Raw genomic sequence first — 20,333 nt, forward strand, 5'->3', positions numbered from 1 at the left:
GAAGATAACTCACTTCCTGCCAGTTGTCTTTAATCTCAAACCACTGTCCTGAGTGTTCGTTTTACACCAATTCACTGAGCACTCCCATTCTTTGAACTGGCCAAGTGTGTGTGGGCTGCTCACTCTTCCTTCTGGCTAGAAACTAGTGCTTGTTAAGCATGTGTGGCTCCTTTTGTCATTGAAATCCCATTTATCATCTACTCACCTCACTTTCTCACCCTTACTTATTGCCATCTGTAATTATCTTTTTGATGTGGTTGGGTTTTTGTGTGCATGTGTATCTCTTATCACTAAAATGTTTTACAAGAGCAGAGTCTTACTCGCAGATGTATCTCTTATGCACCTAGAACAGTAGCCATTATGTACTACATTCTTTCAAATGTGTCGTAAAAATACTTCCCCACTAATGAGGGTCTTCCTGCACGGTGGGAATAAAGTAGAAGACTACTGGGAAAATTAATTTAGACAAAATTCAAAGTTACAACATTAATCTGAATGCTCTTCAACCACAGAGAGGAACTTCAGAGGCTAGCCAGACAGAAGCATCACCAGATGTCTCAATATAGAAATTTACCCTTTCTCAAAATAGAGTTCAGAGCATCACGCTGGAACACATGAAATTAAACCAAACAAGTAAAACAACAATAACAAAATACTGTATAACATTCTCCTTGAACAGGTTTGACTTATTTTATTCTGTCCGTCCTTTGGCTCAGCTCAGAAAATATGGTGTCTTCCTTGGCACCTCCTTTTCTCCCACAGCCTTTGTCCAACCATCAGTACACCTTGGCAGGTGTATGCTCAAAATTTATCTAAAATCGGTCTGCTTTTCTGTATCTCTACTGGTAGTCCCCCCGCTGTCATCCCTCACCTAAAGTTTTGCAAGAGTTCCCAGTAGGTCTCCCTGCTTCAACTCCTACTTTACTTCGATATATTTTCCATACAATGCTCAGTCATTTATTTAAAAAGTGCAAGTCCTATGTCACTTAGCTCATGATGCTCCAGTTCTTCCCCTCTCTCTTGGAACAAAAGCCAGACTCCTTACAGTGGCCAGTATCTTTGATTTTTTGCTACATTTCTGGCCTCAGCTGTGGCCACCTCACCGTTCTTGGAACTTGCTAAAAGCATGTGTCCAAGTTCAAGGCCTTTCACTTGTCATTTCTCCTTCCTAGAACACTCCCTGCCCCCACCCCATTTCCACCTGGTTTGCTTCTTCATTTTCTTTATATACAATGCATGATAGTTACCATCAAATAATCAATGGAGATATGTATTAGAAAATAGTGAAAACCTTGTTTTAAATATGTGGCCTAACTTAGACGGTACAACAATGGATTCTTGAGTCAGAATGTTTAAGTTAAAAAACCACTGGAAATTTCCTCTTAAGTTTCCTATTATAAAATGCTTGCGTGGCTCATAGTAAATGCTCAGTTAACACCAATATTAATATTTCAGTATGATACCTGCCTAACATTTGTAATTATTGAGACATAGCTACAAGTGGGCTAAAAATATAATTTGCCTATTATTTTTATACTGGAAAGCATATCTTAAATTTTTTCTATACTACTAAATAGCCTTAAGTGACAAAAAATAATCTTGAGTCCTATTTATATTTTGATATGTGATAGAGACACCGTAATTTAACTACTACTCCATTACTGTAAATTGTTTAGCTTCCAGTTCTCTTTTATTACTTTCAGTTCTCTTTTATTACTGAATATTATACTGTCTTTTACGTATTAAGATTTTTTTAATGTAAATATATGGATTCATGGTTGTAAGATTCTTCAGGTTGAAGTATCCATTTGATATTAGCCTCAAGAAAAAAGTAAACTAAATAAATAATGTCCTAGTCACTTCTTTAAATTCATATAATTTAAAATTTTTGTACTAAAAAGCCACTTGCTCACATTGCTTTTTATAAGTAGAAAGAATTAAATATATCATAAGAAAACAATAGAATATAAGAAAATGTAATTAACCTTTTCTATGAAAACTAAGAAATAACTTCTTGTCTGCCAAATTGGTATTCATCAATAAAGAATAACACAAGGACATTGTTTGGAAGTGGCCCCTAAAAGTAATGATAACAAGAAAGAAAGTGAATTTTTAGTTTCAGCTCGAGACTGTTGCACCTGTTTGATCATTTGGCAAAGCTGCCTTTCTTTTGTTCAGGAGGCAAAGTGACTGATTGATCCAGTTACCCTACTGTTAACCCATTCTGCAGAGAACTTCTATTTATAGCCTTGCCAGAGGAATACTATTCTCTTGAGAATTAAATGACCCCAGGTGGTGAAACCTAGATATAAAGACATGAGGCATTGATTAATTTCTTCCCTATTTATGTAAGGCTGTTTTTCCGGTATTTTACTCAACTGAATAGATCAAAATCTGTAAAAAGCCTATCTGTAGTAAGTCGGATGGAATATTAAAAAGCCATACTTCTTATTCTCTTCTCTAAATTTCAGTATAAAGAACGTAACTCCCAAAGTAGGAGACCCTGAAACCCGCAAAGCTATTCGCCGTGCCTTTGATGTGTGGCAGAATGTAACTCCTCTGACATTTGAAGAAGTTCCTTACAGCGAATTGGAAAATGGCAAACGCGATGTGGATATAACCATCATTTTCGCCTCTGGTTTTCATGGAGACAGTTCTCCCTTTGATGGAGAGGGAGGGTTTTTGGCACATGCCTACTTCCCTGGACCAGGAATTGGGGGAGACACTCATTTTGACTCAGATGAGCCATGGACACTAGGAAATCCTAATCATGATGGTAAGTGCATAGCTTTTTTTCATTGCAGATTGTTCTGTTTTTATTTCTATTTTTGGAATGCCCAGGTGATTTACTAATTTAAAAACTTTTAAGGTGTTGGTTCCAAATTTGCTTTTAAAATGATAAAACATGATATGAAGCTTTTCCATAACATTTTAGAACAAGAATTTGTATGTCACTGCCAGTAGACATTGCTAGTTTTTTGTGTGGTCTGTGCCTAGGAATTAGAACTTTACACTGTGTTCTGTAAATAAAGTGAATTTTGTTTTCTATAAAATGGCATTTAAAAGACTTCATAGTGGGGCGCCTGGGTGGCTCAGTGGGTTAAGCCGCTGCCTTCGGCTCAGGTCATGATCCCAGGTCCTGGGTTCAAGCCCCACATCGAGCTGTCTGCTCAGTGGGGCGCCTGCTTCCTCCTCTCTCTCTGCCTGCCTCTCTGCCTACTTGTGATTTCTCTCTGTCAAATAAAAAAAAAAAATTGTATTTAAAAGACTTCATAGTATTTTAAGTCATGGAACATGCTTAAGGAAATTCTGCCATTTTTTTCTACACCATATTGCAGTGTTTCCACTTGAAACTTAACCTGCTTGACATTTGTGATGTAGCTTCTGCCATCTTCCTTTTCTTTTCTTTTCTATTATCACCTTTCTAGTTTGCAAAATTTTGCTCCTTTCATCCTTATTTCCATTTTCTTGGTCTCCCAGTATGATATGACTACATAATTTATAACTTTATATTATATCTTTCTTTATTTTTATTCAAAAAACAACTTTTTGCAAATCTATTCCAACAAATCTGTCAGATTTTTAATCTTTATAATTATTCTGATATGCAAAATTAAATTTAAAAAATTCGATAACTGAAAGAATAGTTATTTCACATAAGAAGCATGTGTTTCTTCCTACACAACAATCCATACTTCAATTTTATGTATAAAAAAAAATTCACATAATTACGAGATCCTAGAGTTAGAAGATTCCTAACTATCCACCTCTTACAATTCTTGTAATCAAGACTTAAATATTTTTCTTCCTCACTAGTAGAATGTTGTTGAAAATACAGCATGCATTGTTGTAATGACAGCTAATCAGCTAATAAAACTCTTAATTCCTCCTTGATGAGTTAAACCCAGCCATTAAATTAAGCTATGTTCATCAGAAAGTTTAGTTAGTTGAATTAGTCTAATAGCCTTGCATTTTGAGAAAGCACAGAGTTCAAACATATGGATAGAATGAAGTAAGTTGAATTAAATTTAAAATAACATCAGTTTTCAAAGAAAGAAAATATAATAAATACCTGTTCCTGTTTTCCAAAAGAAAATAAAATATCTAATATACAATAAAATGGCCTTTTGCATTGTTCTTACTAGGTATATTGACTATGAACTTATGACTTCATTCTTAAGAACTGATTTGGAGACAATGGCAAGTATGCTGGGAGATTTCACTGTATAGTAGGGTAATGAAAGCCAAACTTTGAAGTTGAACAGGCGGCATTCAATTCCTGGCTAACTGATCATTAGCTCAAGAAACCTCTACCATGCTGTATACCTATTCTCACTCTGGATGTTGTATTGTAAGGCTGGGACATTGCAAGTAGACATGCTTTCTATTCAGGAATGTTTAACCTAGGCTATGCCTGAGCATCCAATAATAAAATATTTGCAATGTAATAGTAGGCCCACACTGGTTTGATACATAAATCATTTAAAAATTAACTGTGTTTATCTTACTTCTAAATTTTTTTTTTATTAAGTGTGCTCCACACCCAATATGAGGCTCAAATTCATGACACAAACTCTGATCCAAAGACCTGAGCTGAGATCAAGAGTCAGATGCTCAACCAACTGAGCAACCCCAGCTGCCCCTATCTTGTTTTTATCAAAATTACACAAGTATTCTAATGAACAAGTTCAGACATCTTCAATTGAGTTGTTAATATAAATGTTTGCATTCTAAATGATTGAGAAGAATAGCACTTCTAATGGTAGAATTTTGCTGATTGAGGCAAAATTGTATTTGCTTCTGGGAAAAGACTTCTTCTACAATTCTAAACAGAGAAATTTTTTTTATTCCAGTAATTACAATTCCAAAATTGTATTTTATCCTAATAATAGACCCAGTTGTTAAGGCTACTATAAATATGGAGCTTTGAAGTCTTGTTAATTTGGTGATGGTGCCTATCAAATGGCCTATATTTTCTCTTAAAATATTGAAATCCTTAAGAAAGCTGCACACATTTTTTACATATATCCTTTATTAGCTGCATTTTTTTAGGTATCAAGAAATACTTTTTGAAAATAAAAAGCTTTAAGAAAAAATCTATAGGAATATTTGAGATGACAGGAGATTAGAATGTTTACACTGATTTAAGTGTAATTGCTGTTATGAATGCTTCTGGGTTTTTGCACAACTTAAGAGGTTTTCCAAGGAATATATATGTGGAATAAAATTGAAATAGAACATAATGAGCTAAAGATACACAAGCATGTCAATGGACTTTTGACTCAGATTATGTATTAATGCATTTGATTGCCTCTCAATTTACACTATAGAAATATAATAATTTTGTATGTAGGCATTCTATTAAGACAAAACAAATTACTTAATAATTAGTGTTTCATTTGGAAGAAGATTTTTTTTTTACTGATCACATATACACATTTTTTCTTTTGAGTGAGCTTAAGGAAAATGACTACAAAATCATAGTATTTCAGAATCGTAGGGGATTAGAGAGAAGTTAACTGTCTGTTCAAGATGTAATACCATAAAGATTTACTGCTTAATTGAAATTCAGACTTTTAACTAGCAACAGCAGGGCAGCTAGGGTGGTGTCATGCTGAAGTATTGATCATTTATCAAAAGAACAGCCTCTAGGGCGCCTGGGTGGCTCAGTGGGTTAAGCCGCTGCCTTCGGCTCAGGTCATGATCTCAGGGTCCTGGGATCGAGTCCCGCATCGGGCTCTCTGCTCGGCAAGAAGCCTGCTTCCCTCTTTCTCTCTCTGCCTTCCTCTCCGTCTACTTGTGATCTCTGTCAAATAAATAAATAAAATCTTAAAAAAAAAAAAAAAAGAACAGCCTCTAGCTTTGCTGTGTTGCTGGTGAATGTGGGGAGAATTAATGCCTTTGTACATCCTAGATCCTAACTGTCTGTAAGATTATCTTTTTGTATCACATATATCCAAGGAACAATTCTGACATCTTCATTGATAAACTTCTTCTTTTCTTTAGTCCTCAAATGCCCCCAAGCTTACTTAACTGAAAAATTTTCTTTCTTTCCTATTCACAGCTCTTAAGCACCTAGAAAACAGAGCAGCTTGATAATTTAGCAAAAATGCAAATGAAAGAGCCTCTTGATAAGCACCTAGCTCATTTTCCACAGCATATTGCTCAGCTAATGAAGGCAATTTGAATTCTGTCTACCTCAAAAGAGATAAACAGTGTCTTGGGCTGCCAGTAACCTTTAATTCATTGTTATCCACTTTCCTATCAATTTGCTTATAGTCATGATACCTTTCAAAAACTCAAGCTAAAACCCATTAAGTAAATTATACAATAATTATATTACAATAAATAAATAAATACCACACACACACACACACACACACACACACACACACTCCCCTACCTAATAAAAATAATGCCACTTTTTCCAAGAGGTTTTTTTTTTTTTTTTTACCCCCATGGAGTAGATAAGCCAAACATGTGCATAGTAGTTCTAAATAGAAAATGTAACTGTGATATGGTGGGGTTTTTTTGAAAAGTATACATTGCCTGAATGTGAGTTGGAAAATTTAACTCTAGCAAACTGTTAAGATTCATTTTGAGCATCATTATCATATTGTTTCCTTGGCTACAGTATAAAGTTTAAAAGGCACTATCAACGTAAACACAAACTTATCACAAAGATCCTTTCTAATTAGAAAAGTATGTACCACAGTAATAGGATTTCAAATTGACGATCTCTAAGCAAAAAGGTTAAATATTAAAATGTTATATAAAACTACAGCAGGAAAATATCTAGAGGCAAGTCTTACTATACCATAGAGTTGCAATTCTATTAACAAGAAGAATGCATGGCATTGGTTCCGTTTATTATCAGAAAAATCACTGCCGGAAATAAGATGGTCAGGAGGTGCTCAGGGCTGCTGTGGCTGTTTGTCTAAAAACTAGGGAGAGAGAGAGATGATGCTAACAATTTTATCATCAAAAAATTTTTATCATCAAAGAAAAGTTTATCATCTTTATCAAAACCCTTAAAACCTAGTCCATCATCGTGATGGTTAGTTTTGTGTGGGCTAAGGGGAGCTTGTATGGAGTTTTGTGCGGGCTAAAAGGGGAACACATATAGTGAATAAATATAATTTCTGGATATGTCTGTGAGGGTGTTTCTGGAGGAGATTAGCATTTGATTCAGTAGACTGAGTAAAGAAGATCCTCCTTCCCCAATATGAACAGGCATCATCCAGTCCATTGAGGGCCAAATAGAAAAAGAAGAGGAAAGGGTAATTTTCTCTCTTTTCTTGAGTTGAGACACATCTTTTCCTGCCCTTGGAGACCAGAACTCCTGGTTCTTGGGCTGTCAGTCTCTGACTGAATTACACCTTTGGCTTTCCAGGTTCTCCAGCTTGCATATGGCAGGCAGATCGTGAGACTTCTCAGCTTCCATAACCTTTTGAGCTAATTCCTATAATAAATCTCCTCTTAAGTATCTGTATAGATCCTATCGGTTCTGTTTTTCTGGAGAGCCTGGCTAATATAACCATTAAATGTGAAGCAGTCAAATTCTACATGTAAGCCAGCTCATTCTCTGAATAAATCTAGTTGATGTTAAAACTCTTCATGATGAGATGCCTGAGTCAATGGACTTGATTTGTGTTGACTGGGGAGAGTTAACTTTCTATAGGAGACATTTTGTCGTTGGCACACTAGAGATGAGTTGGTGCCAAGAAATAGACTTAAGCCTTAACCAGCTGTCTGCTTTTTCCCAAATTTTGTGCTCATTTTGCAACTGTAACTGCTATCTAATATTTTTCCAATGCTTACAGGATCTTAACCTTGATCTTTGAGGACAGGAAAAGTTGGATGCCAAACAGATATTTACCAAGAGGCCTGGAAGTGCTATAGTCTGTGGGAATATCGTCCAGATCAATCTTTCCTGTGCTTTTTGAAGACAAGGGAATCATTTGATAGGACGAGGCTGTCAAGGCCCTTAATCTATCTTTAAAAGCAGAGTACTTATTGAGATTTTAAAACCTAAAAATATTAGCTTTCTACCACATAGTTCTTACCTTACCATGTTTTACCTTGGAAGCTCTCTCTCTCTCAAATTAACTTGGCTTTTCAAATCTGTAATAGAAATATTTTTGTGTGTTTTTAAAAACATGATTTCTGGGGCGCCTGGGTGGCTCAGTGGGTTAAAGCCTCTGCCTTCAGCTCAGGTCATGATCCCAGGGTCTTGGGATTGAGCCCCGCATCAGACTCTCTGCTCAGCAGGGAGCCTGCTTCCCCCCCACCACCACCACTCTCTGCCTGCCTCTTTGCCTACTTGTGATCTCTGTCCATCAAAAAAACAAAAACAAAAACAAAAACAAAACATGACTTCTTTCCTTCTGACTTCTTTCCTGGAATAAACTTAATTTCACTGAGTTTATCTTATTTCAGTACACTGGTGACTCTAATAATCTTCCATTCTTCAGAACTTCTCAATTACATTGCTTCACAATGTACTTATTTATTAGATCCTTGTGTGCAGTTAGAGAAAAGCAGATGGATTGGTGTCATTACGCTCAAAACATTTCATTATATCAGTTTTAATGAAGTGTGTAGGTGGATTGTGAACATTAAAATACATATGATATAGAACTCTTAATAAATGAAATGGGTAATACCAGAGATTTCAGTGGCTTACCACAATAGAATTTTATTTCTTGCACACGTGGTAGGGCAGAGGACTGTCTACTCACTCAGTCCAAGACCCAGAAAAATCGAGGCTCAGCCATCATCAACACATGATTTCCAGAGTTGCCTTGGGCATTAACATCCAGACAGTAGCTAGGAGACCCGAGATAGATTTGCTCACTAGTGGTGTTCTGTGCCAGACCTGCAGGTGGTGATAACATTGCTGACAAGTTCCACGAACTAGAATTCAATTCCATGGCCATACTTAATCTCAGAAAAGGCTGGAGAAAGGTGATGGGTTTGATGAACAACTAGCAAGTGTCTGCCACACCATTATGTTAGGAGGTTAGTTTGACATTAGATACACTCTGCATCTGTGAATTAGTTGCTTAACCATAATTTACCTTAATTCAGATTTTGACCTACTGACCATTGTTTAGTTTCTGTTATCCCTCTCCTTATATAGTATTTATAGAATTTGCTTTGTAACTTATCTTCATATATGTCACTTAGGTGGTCATCAACAAGGCAAAATATAGTAGAAATTTCAAATTTAAACATTAGTTTACCAATAAAAACTTAATGTCTTTGAGTTTTTGAGAAAATGCAATTACTAAAATTAATAATTTTAGTGTTTTATTGTCTAGATTATTAAGACTAGCAATTAATTTTTACCTTAGTTTTGCACAATTATTTTTTGTAGAATTACAACCATACCATTACAAAACCTGGCATAGTACCTCTTTAATAATTTCCTTACAGTTTAAGCACAACAAAACTATCTACTAATTATGCTCACATCTAATTTATAACTCACTTCTTCATTTGAAATCAAATGTTGCCACAATTCACCTCCTTCCCAGTGTATTGACTACCTATCAAGGCAGCAGCAGAAATAATTCTCAATGTAATCCACAGTGGAAATCGTAGTTTTTCATTGATTTAATGCATCAGAGAACAAGAACACTGTGGGTTTGGAGGAAGGTTGCACTTCTCTTAGGCAAGGCTATTATAATAGATGCATGTGTACTGAGAAATGGAGATTGACCTACGATCATGGGAAGTCAAGAACCTAAGAAAACAGGGGCATCAAGAAGTAATTAAAAACCTCTCTGCTGGGGTGCCTGGGTGGCTCAGTTGGTTGAGCATCTAATTCTTGAGCTCTCAGCTGAGGTCATGATCTCAGGGTTGTGAGGTCGAGTCCCATGTTGAACTCCATGCTGAGCATGGAGCTTGCATGGGATTCTCTCCCTCTCTTTCTCCCTCTGCCCCTCCCCCTCATCCTGCACCAGTTCGCTCTCTCAAGGAAAAAAAAAAAAAAAAAACACCTCTCTGCCAGTTTATCATCAATCTCATTCAAAGTTTCATAAGGCCAAATTTAGTTGAGCGTTTCGTATGTCTCAGATACTGTTTTAAATTCTTTGTATGTCCTCAACTCATTTACCCCTCACCACAGACTTATAGATAGCAGAATTACTTCCATTTTGCAAGAAAACTGAGGCACAGAAAGTTTGGTAACTAGTCACAGGTTACCTGTTGGTAACAACAAAATGAGAGCATTAAAAGGATACTAAAGAACCAGGGAAAGGGAGAATCTACTTGAAGACTCAAGAGAAAAGCCCATACCCGAAATTATTTTATCTAGTGATTCAAAACAACAATATTGAAAACAACTCTGAATACCCATGAAGGCTCTCTATGGAATAGGAAAAGAAACATATCATTACTGTAAAAACTGAGTCTGTCATGTGGAAAGAAATCTTGGTAAGCGTTTCAGAAAAGCATGATAAGATAAAATGATGTGAAATTCAAGGATAGACAAAGAAGAGCTGGTAGATAGCTCCAGCTTAAGAATTATAGATTCTCCCAAAGGAGGGAAGAGAGGAAATATAACCAAAGGAAATATACAAACACATAATAGCAAAAACATATTTTTCTAAAATAAGAAAGTACTATGCAATTCAAAATCATTGCATTCATTGCAAAATTTACAAAATCAGATCCATAAATAAATCCATCCTACAAGTAAATATAAAGATTCCATTAACCATGATATTGTTCATCTCTTTTGAAGTAGATTTCAAAAACTGTGGGGAAGAGTTCCATGCATTAATGGCATCATCTCTAGCCTCTGTCCATAAATGCCAGTAGGAACCCAAATATTTCTTCCAATCAAAAGTGTCTCTTTTTGGGGGGGTGCCTGGGTGGCTTAGTGGGTTAAAGCCTCTGCCTTTGGCTCAGGTCATGATCCCAGGGTCCTGGGATTGAGCCCTACACCGGGCTCTCTGCTCAGTGGGGAGCCTGCTTCCCTCTCTCTCTCTGCCTGCCTCTCTGCCTACTTGTGATCTCTGTCTGTCAAATAAATAATTAAAAAAAAAAAAAAAGTGTCTCTTGTTGGTCAACTGTCCACTTGGGGCAAAAATCACCCTCGCCTGAGGAACACAGCTGTAGATAACAGGATAATTAAGAGTGAATAGTAGTAATAGCTGAGACTAGGAAGTTTGGTTTTTTCTAATTTGTTGAAATTATTTAGTGACATGTTAACGAGATTGATTTTTCTTATGGCCCCATTAGAATCCACTAAACTCTTGTGACCAAGAGAATAAAATGAACATACCGATGATTTAGGAAATTTTATTCAGGTCGCAGAATATAAACTATCTCGTAAGGAGGAAAATAGGAAGAGTTGAGTATGCATCTGTTAAGGGTTAATTTCTTTATTGAAATTGTGCAGCCTCTTTTCAGTATTATATCCTATACCATCACTTAATTCAAAACAGGTACTAGAGAATTTACAGAATAGTAAAAATGGGATAGTAAAAAAATTAAAATAAAAATGAGGTAGTGTTTGAAAACACATCACAGCAATAGTAGATTTTATTAAAATGAGAACATATAAAAAAATGAGAACATATAATTATATGTAAGGAACAATTTAATTTTTACCTGTAAAGTTTGACTTTTTCAAATGTAAAAATTCTGGTGGCTCCACCTTACCCAAAAGCAAGAGCCTTTGATTACTTCTCTGTAGCAGTTCTAGTTCAATGACTTTATTAAAGTAATTATTTACAGTTTTTAAAAAAATACTCTTTTCAGAGTCTCAAACAATGTCTTGAATACATTAAATTTTAAATTTGCTCCTGCATAAAAGTAAATATGTGTTTCTGATTAAACACTGAGTTATTAAATTTCAGAGTTAGAAAAGTCATCTCAAGTAGCGTATTATTATATAAGAATTTTCAGAATAATAACTTATTTCCTATTTACTGTGGCTTATGTTAACACATAGGAAATTCGACTTCACTCAGATTATTCCTTATTATATTCATCTGGAATATATACAAAATAACCAGTCTAAATTCCCCTTTCTCTGATTTTTTATCTTAACTTTCTAGACGAAATTTAATCATTTTTTTTCTATTTTGTGGCAGAAGTCTCCAAAATATGTGTGTGTGTGTGTGTGTGTGTGTGTGTGTGTGTTACATTCAGACTATTTCCTTAGAGCAAAATTGGTGCTTTTTTAGAACTTTCCTTCACTTGCCAACATTTACTTTTTTAGAACCACCTGATCTTCTCAATTTTATTATTAAAGGTTGCATATAGGATAGAATATGAAATCAAGAAAACTGATACTCATTTAGTTCTAGTAGATTTACTCATCCAGGGCAGTGCCAAAGAAGGAATTACTAATAAGAAAATACGTTTTTACGTTTTTATTAAACACATTTTTACAATTACATATTAAACCAGTTTAAAATAATAGTTTTTTACCTAATGAAATTTTTCATTAGAGTCCTTTTTGAGAGTGACTTTATCAACAAAAATTTTAGCTAGATGAGTGGTATTAATGTTTTTCTACCTAATAGAAACATGCAGAGGAAATGTTCACTTCTCTTTTACAGCTTATTTCTTTGCAAGGTGATCCAGAAGAATTAAATTAACTGTAATGTTTAAACCTTTAAACTTCCAACCTAAATCCTTTGACTTAGCAGATAACCATGCATCTCATATTGAAGTCAGCTTATATAATTATAGTCACACTTCTCCTTCCTATCTCCTTTGACATTTACTCATTGTTTCTTTTCTTTTTCTTTTTCTTTTTTTAAATTTTTTTAAAGATTTTATTTGTTTATTTGACAGAGAGAGACACAGCAAGAGAGGGAACAGAAGCACAGGGAGTGGGAGAAGCAGGCTTCCCGCTGAGCAGGGAGCCTGATGCAAGGCTCTTTGATCCCAGGACCCTGGGATCATGACCTGAGCCAAAGGCAGATGCTTAACAACTGAGCCCCGCAAGGGCCCCTATTTACTCATTATTTCTAACTGAATTTCTGCCTCTGGGGAAAAATGGCTACATTTTATGTCCACCACCCCCTCCAACATACAGTCCTACTCAGTCCTCAAGATCCTGCCCTTGTGGTGCCTGGGCGGCTCAGTAAGTTAAACACAGGACTCAATTTCCACTCGGGGCCTGACCTCAGGGTGGTGATATCTGTCCCCCTGTCAGGTCAGGCTCTGCACTGGATGTGGAGCCTGCTTGAGATTTTCTGTTTCCCTCTCCTTCTGTTGCTCCCTCCCCCTCTCTAAAAAGAAAAAAAGAAAAAGACCCTGCCTTTATCTAATCAGCCTACTATGCTTTGTCCTAATCCGTTCTTCCTTTAGTTGTAACTTTTTGGTGCACAAAATATATAGCACATTTTAAAAATTGTAAATGCAATTAATTAACATATAGTATATTATGACTTTCAGAGGTAGAGTTCAGTGATTCATCAGTCTTATATAACACACACTACTCATTACATCGCATGCCCTCCTTAATGTCTATTACCCAGTTACCCCATCCCCCCACTCTCCTCCCTTCCAACAACCCTCAGTTTGTTTCCTATGAGTAAGAGTGTCTTATGGTTTGTCTCCCTGGTTTCATCTTGTTTTATTTTTTTCCTCTCTTCCCCTATGATCCTCTGTTTTGTTTCTTAAATTCTATATATGAGTGAGAGCATATGATAACTGTCTTTCTCTAATTGACTTATTTCACTTAGTATAATACCCTCTAGTTCCATCCTTGTTATTGCAGGTAGCAAGATTTCATTTTTTTTTTTTTTTTGATGGCTGAGTAGTAGTCCATTGTATACATATATACAACATCTTCTTTATCCATTAATCTGTCGATGGACATCTGGGCTCTTTCCATAGTTTGGCTATTGTGGAACTACTGCTATAGACATTGGGGTGCAGGTGCCCCTTTGGATTGCTACATTTGTATCTCTGGGGTAAATACCCAGGAGTGCAATTTCTGGATCTTAGGGTAGCTCTATTTTCAACTTTTTGAGGAATCCCCCTACTATTTTCCAGAGGGGCTATACCAGGTTGCATTCCCACCAATAGTGTAAGAGGGTTCTGCTTCCTCCCCTCATCCTCACCAACATTGTTGTTTCCTGACTTGTTAATTTTAGCCATTCTGACTGGTGTGAGGTGGTATCTCATTGTGGTTTTGATTTGTATTTCCCTGATGTCAAGTGATGTTAACATTTTTTCATGTGTCTGTTGGAATTTGTATGTCTTCTCTAGAGAAATGTCTGTTCATGTCTTCTGCCCATTTCTTAATTGGATTATTTATTCTTTGGGTGTTGAGTTTGATAAGTCCTTTATAGATTTTGGATGCTAGCCCTTTATCTGATACTTCATTTGTAAATATCTTCTCCCATTGTGTTGGTTGTCTTTTGGTTTTATTAACTGTTTCCTTTGCTGTGCAAAAGCATTTGATCTTGATGAAGTCCCAATAGTTCATTTTTGCCTTTGGAGACATGTCGGAAGAAGTTGCTGAGCCAAGGTCACAGATGTTGTTGCCTGTGTTCTCCTCTAGGATTTTGGTAGATTCTTATCTCACACTTAGGTCTTTCATCCATTTTGAGTCTATTTTCATGTGTGGTGTAAGGAAATGGTCCAGTTTCATTTTTCTGCATGTGGCTGTCCAATGTACCCAACACCATTTGTTGAAGAGACTTTTTTCCATTGGATTTTCTTTCCTGCTTTGCTGAAGATTAGTTGATCATAGAGTTGAGGGTCCATTTCTGAATTCTGTATTCTGTTCCATTGATCTAAGTATAGCACACTTTCTTTACTATTTTATTTACTCATTTGACAGACAGAGATCACAAGTAGGCAAAGAGGCAGGCAGAGAGAGAGAGGAGGAAGCAGGCTCCCTGCTGAGCAGAGAGCCCGATGCGGGACTCAATCCCAGGACCGAGGGATCATGACCTGAGCTGAAGGCAGAGGCCTTAACCCACTGAGCCACCCAGGTGCCCCGTTTCTTTACTATTTTAAAAACAGTGAATTATTATGGAATAAATGAAATCAAAACTAGAGATAGGGTATCTTACAAAATAAATTTCCAGACAGAATAGAGCATAAATTTGTCATTTGCTTACTATATTTAAAAATAATCATGACTTCAGGTAGAACTCTTTGTACTTCAGCCTGCGGTCAGTTGGCCCAAGTCACCAGGGGAAAATAAGAGAAGCTTTCAGGAAGCTTTAGGAAATACTTCCCTTTACCTAAGTTTATTATCAACTCATATGAGTTAAGTTAAACTAACCTAACTCACCCTGATTTATGTTCAACCCTGAGACTATTCCTAAATATTATCCTTTTGATACCAGAGACTGGGGGAGTTTTGGGGCCCTGAGACCTCAACTGCCACAACAGCTGGTGCCAAGTTCTTGACTTCCAGAAAGAATTCAAGGACAAGTCAGAGTAAAGTATAACAGCAGAACCTTTAATTGTAAAGCAAGAGTATACACTCCAAAGGAGGGGGAGTGCAAGCACATTCCAAGGATCTGAGTTGGAAAGAGTAGACAGGGTGGGGGCGGCTTTCATCTTTATGAGCAGTTATAATCAAGGGGTGGAATGTACATGTAGTAGGGTTCTACAAATAGGCAGAGATTTCCAGGAACTCAAATATCATTGCACATGCTCTATGCAAGTTACTACTCACAGGCACCGTCTGATTTTTTGGACATATACTCTAAATATACTCTGAATGTGCAGTTGGTCCTCTTAACACCTCTGGTGGAGGGGTCATTCTCCATCTTTGTAAGCTAACAATGTCTTCATGCACATGCCTGCCTGTGGGCTGGAGCAACAACAGGAGGCTTGTGGCCCTGAGAAGACACAGAGCTATCACAGGGTTTACTCAGTTGTCAAACATTCTGTTAGTGATCAGACTCAGTTCCCTATATTTTGTTCTCTTGCATGTACCCAGCCTTTCCCTATTCTACCTGCCTCATCTTCAGTTCAAGACAGAGGGTTGGGGCAATGATAGGAGGAAGGGTATCAATATCATCACACCCTACCCTCAAGTTGAATGTTCTCTTCATTTCTCTTTAGGACCCCATGAGTTTATACTCAGAAAATAGGCATGCACTTTGGCATACATAGATCTCAAATGATTAGGTTCAAAATGGCACATCTAAAATGAAGTGAAATTTTCTTCATTTTTTTTTGAAGCAGATTTAAGCATTTCTTTATTTTCATGGCACTGATCTAGGAGTATCCACACTTCTACTCAGAATGTCTTAGTGACACTGACTTACCTGTGTTTTCATTTAAGATGATGCAGTCAGTTTCCTGCTTTGCTCTTCTTAGATTTGACCTGATGGGTTCCATCAATCCTTTTTTTTTTCAAAGTACCAATATAGGCATATGCTCACTCCGAAATAGCTATTTATCTCCATATCTTACAAAAAAGAGCAAAATGATTATTAACCTTCAGATAAAGATAGACTATATTTCTCAATGCCTATATCATGGCTGTTAAAAATAGACCAATTGAGATATCAATCTACCATATTTAGTCATCTCTTAAACCAAGCTTTTTTTCCCCTATTTGTAATACAGGCTGAGGATGGTGGTTAAAAAGGTTATAACCAGGGGCGCCTGGGTGGCTCGGTGGGTTGGGCCGCTGCCTTCGGCTCGGGTCGTGATCTCGGGGTCCTGGGATCGAGCCCCGCATCGGGCTCTCTGCTCGGCGGGGAGCCTGCTTCCTCCTCTCTCTCTGCCTGCCTCTCTGCCTGCTTGTGATCTCTCTGTCAAATAAATAAAAATAGAATCTTAAAAAAAAAAAAAAAAAAAAAAGGTTATAACCACTATTTGAACACATTAAACATGTCAGTACACCTACTGCAATGCCTGGCACATAATAAAAATAAAATTAGATGCTAAAACAATAGTTTTCTTCCTGATAGCTGTAGTGTTGACTGCACATTTGATTTAATATTGAATCCATAATTTCTAATAACTCTTTAACTGTGATATAATTATAATATGATTAATCATATGTATGAATTCCTGGAGTGAAATATAATAAAATCCAGGAGTTAGAAAGAAAATCATTAAAATCATCTTTAATACTTCCACTCAAAGGCAACCACTGAAAGGTCTGAGAGATTTAATATCCCAATATATTGATTGCTAGATAAAATAGAGCTATAAACCTGGACAGATATACATATAATTATTATACTATATATGATTTTAAAATATTTATATTTTTCACTGCACATTATTTACCCATAGTTCTCCTGAATTCAGTAAAACATCATCGTTGTAGCCCAATATTCTGTCATGTAAATGAATATAATCTATGGAGATTATACCAATGGACAAAAATTTAGGTTATTTTCAATTTTTGCTATTAGTTATAATGAACATATTTTTGCAAAAACTTTGGTTGACACTCTAGCTATTTATTTATTTTTCCTAGTTATTTCTCAGGAATAGAGTCACACAATTATTTGGCCAAGAAACATAAATCTTTTAAAAGAACTAGATATGGAAAAAAACAAACAAAAAAGAACTAGATATGTTATTAGGTTTTTGGGGTTTTTTTTAAGATTTTATTTATTTATTTGACACAGAGAGAGATCACAAGTAGGCAGAGAGGTAGGCAGAGAGGGGGGGAAAGGAAGCGAGCTCTCCACTGAGCAGAGAGCCTGATGTGGGGCTTGATCCCAGGACTCTGAGATCATGACCTGAGCTGAAGGCAGAGGCTTAACCCACTGAGCTACCCAGGTGCCCCTAGGTTATTTTTTAAAATGGAGAACCAGGTGCACCTGGGTGGCCCAGTGGGTTAAGCCTCTGCCTTCAGCTCAGGTCATGATCTCAGAGTCCTGGGATCAAGCCCCACATCAGGCTCTCTGCTCAGTGGAGAGCTCGCTTCCTTTCCCCCCCTCTCTGCCTACCTCCCTGCCTACTTGTGATCTCTCTCTATGCCAAATAAATAAATAAAATCTTTGGAAAAAAAAATGCAGAACCAATTTACACTTCCACCAGCAGTGTATATGAGTGTACAACCTATTGAACAGGAGCATAACAATAGCCATGATATAGTGGTAAAAATGATAATTAAAAAACAATGGTACTATTGTGTTCTAGTTGTTAAGCGCTGTTAGGTACCATGAATGAATTTTCACTTAGTCCTCACTGCAACTCTGTTATGTAGATTCTGCTCTTGTCCCAAGATTACAGATAGGGAAAGTGAAATACAAAGGGTTAAGTAGTGTGTCCAATGTAATAGTTTATAGGTGGGGATCCAGGTCAGTCGCCCATGTAGGATAACTCCACAGCATGCACATTCAAGCACCTAAAGCCCCCACCTGAATGTAACTCCATTTTCCCTAATTTTTTCACCTTGACCAATTTGAATAGAGAAGTTTATTTCACCTGTTTACGTATTTTGTTACTTGATTGGCACATACTTGTTTACTGACTGGCACATACATTTGTATGTATTACTCACTCGTGTGTTTTGTGAATGCTCACTAGCTATTTCTCACCTTTGTTCCTATTGGGCTATACTACTAAACTATTTTCATTAATTTGTTAGAGGACTATAAATAGAAAGGATATTAATTGTTTATCTCATTTTTCTCCCACTTGCTCATTTTCAGGAAGTAGGAGAGAGCAAAACTGCCCTCTTTCATGAGGAAGAATAAGGAGGCTACCACATCTATTTGGCTTGCCAATGGGGAACATTCTTCCCCTATTTGGGTACCTGGTTGGCAGTCATAGGTTATTTCACTATTGTTGTACTACATTTTTATTGTTGCATCACAAATATTTTGTTGATAACTTGGATGAGGCCAGTGTCAATATTTGATCTCAGTGATATTTTAACTTGGATGACTTTTCAAATGGTACGTCCTTTTATCTTTTTGGAGTTTTAAAACTCTGGCTCTTATAATATTCAGTGTATATTTCTTCAAGCATAGAATGCGGTTTAGCAGACAGTACTTTATCCATTTTCTTTTCTTAAATTTTTGATGTGAAATAATTGCTTTTCTGAGTTCTTATAGGCAGCAGTGCTTTCTAGTCAAAATGTTATGAAATGTGCTCAGTAAGTTTATTAAGACTTTTGCAAAATATATAAAAACACTATAAAGAACTTTGTTATATATTTAGAATCTTACAAAAAAACTAATTCAGTAGAATTACATTCATGTCAACAGTGGAAACCAGATTAATTTTATCTTTCCATTTTCCATAATTGGATAAATTATAATTTGAGTTTAAGGCATATGTAGCTGTAGTGATGCTTTTAAGGTATGTCCACAAACTCCTTGACACTTGGTCCTTTGAAACATGGAGCTTAATTCTTCTCTCAATGAATATGCGCCATTTAGTGAATCACTTCTAATGAATAGAATGTGGTGAAAGCGATACTATCTACCTTCTAAGTCTAGGTCATAAAAAGGGTGCAACTTCTGCTTGGAGCTATTAAGACACCTCCCTCCCTCTCTCTCTTTCCCTCTACACACTTCCCTCTCTTTCCCTTATTCTTTCTCAAGACATTTGCCTGAAGAGCCCGCTCACCATTTTTATAGAAACCCAGGCTATATGGAAAGACACAGGTGGAAGTGGATCTCTACCAGTAACCAGCACCAATTTGCTCGTTATGTGAGTGAGCCATTTCAGAAGTTGGACCGTCCAGTCTCAGCCAGCTTTTTAGGATGATACAGATCCAGCATACATGTAATTGCAACCTCATGAGAGTCACAAGGGCACAACTCCCCAGCCAAGCTTCTTACAAATTTCTGGTCCACAAACTCCGTGAGAGACAATGAATGATTATTGTTGTTTAAATGCACTCCATTTTGTGGAGATCGGTGATACAGCACAAAATAAATAACACAACTTTATACCGAGACAAAGAAGGACATTTATGAAATTATCTAGAAAATTCAAAACAAAATCACAGCAATATTTTGTAGATAATAAATATAGGAAGAGTGGGGAAAATGAATACAATTTACTAATGGAAATATGGCCAGAGTTTCTAATGGTCTTAACCTTACTTCTGTTCATTCATGAACATGTAAAACAGCATAATGCTATTAACTTTGATTCTTCTGCTTACATCAGAAAATAAAGAACAGGGGTAGAGAACTGACCATGTTTCCTGCTTTTTTCCCTATTTTTTGGAAGGAAAGTCAATAATTATGTGGACAAAGAATGGAAAAGATGCCCAAATATACAAAGATGAATTTTTTTTTTTTTTCCCAAAGAAGGATTTTGGTCTTAGACCAAAGTTTATGTAATACACGTGTGAAGTACTGTGAGTTTAAATAGGATAACCTATAGGGAAGATGTAGAATATGTAGAAA

The 20,333-nt window shown here is 36.4% G+C and overlaps 1 protein-coding gene and 1 long non-coding RNA gene across 6 annotated transcripts in view; one reads left to right on the plus strand and one right to left on the minus strand.

Moving 5' to 3' along the window:
- The window catches only part of MMP16 (matrix metallopeptidase 16), a 298,247-nt gene that overhangs the window by 166,342 nt on the left and 111,572 nt on the right, over window positions 1-20,333 (plus strand). For all 5 annotated transcript variants that reach the window (XM_047726509.1, XM_047726510.1, XM_047726506.1 and 2 more), the window contains one exon: window positions 2,472-2,776. In XM_047726509.1, coding sequence (XP_047582465.1) covers window positions 2,472-2,776 — 305 coding nt within the window. The remainder of the gene's footprint in view (window positions 1-2,471; window positions 2,777-20,333) is intronic.
- LOC125098084 (uncharacterized) lies at window positions 5,990-14,116 on the minus strand. Its single transcript, XR_007126710.1, has 3 exons — window positions 13,929-14,116; window positions 8,298-8,303; window positions 5,990-6,000 (listed from the first exon to the last, which is right to left on the minus strand). It is a non-coding gene; the product is annotated as an uncharacterized LOC125098084 (long non-coding RNA).

The sequence above is a fragment of the Lutra lutra genome, chromosome 4 (assembly GCF_902655055.1).
Source record: "Lutra lutra chromosome 4, mLutLut1.2, whole genome shotgun sequence".
Taxonomy (NCBI): Eukaryota; Metazoa; Chordata; class Mammalia; order Carnivora; family Mustelidae; genus Lutra; species Lutra lutra.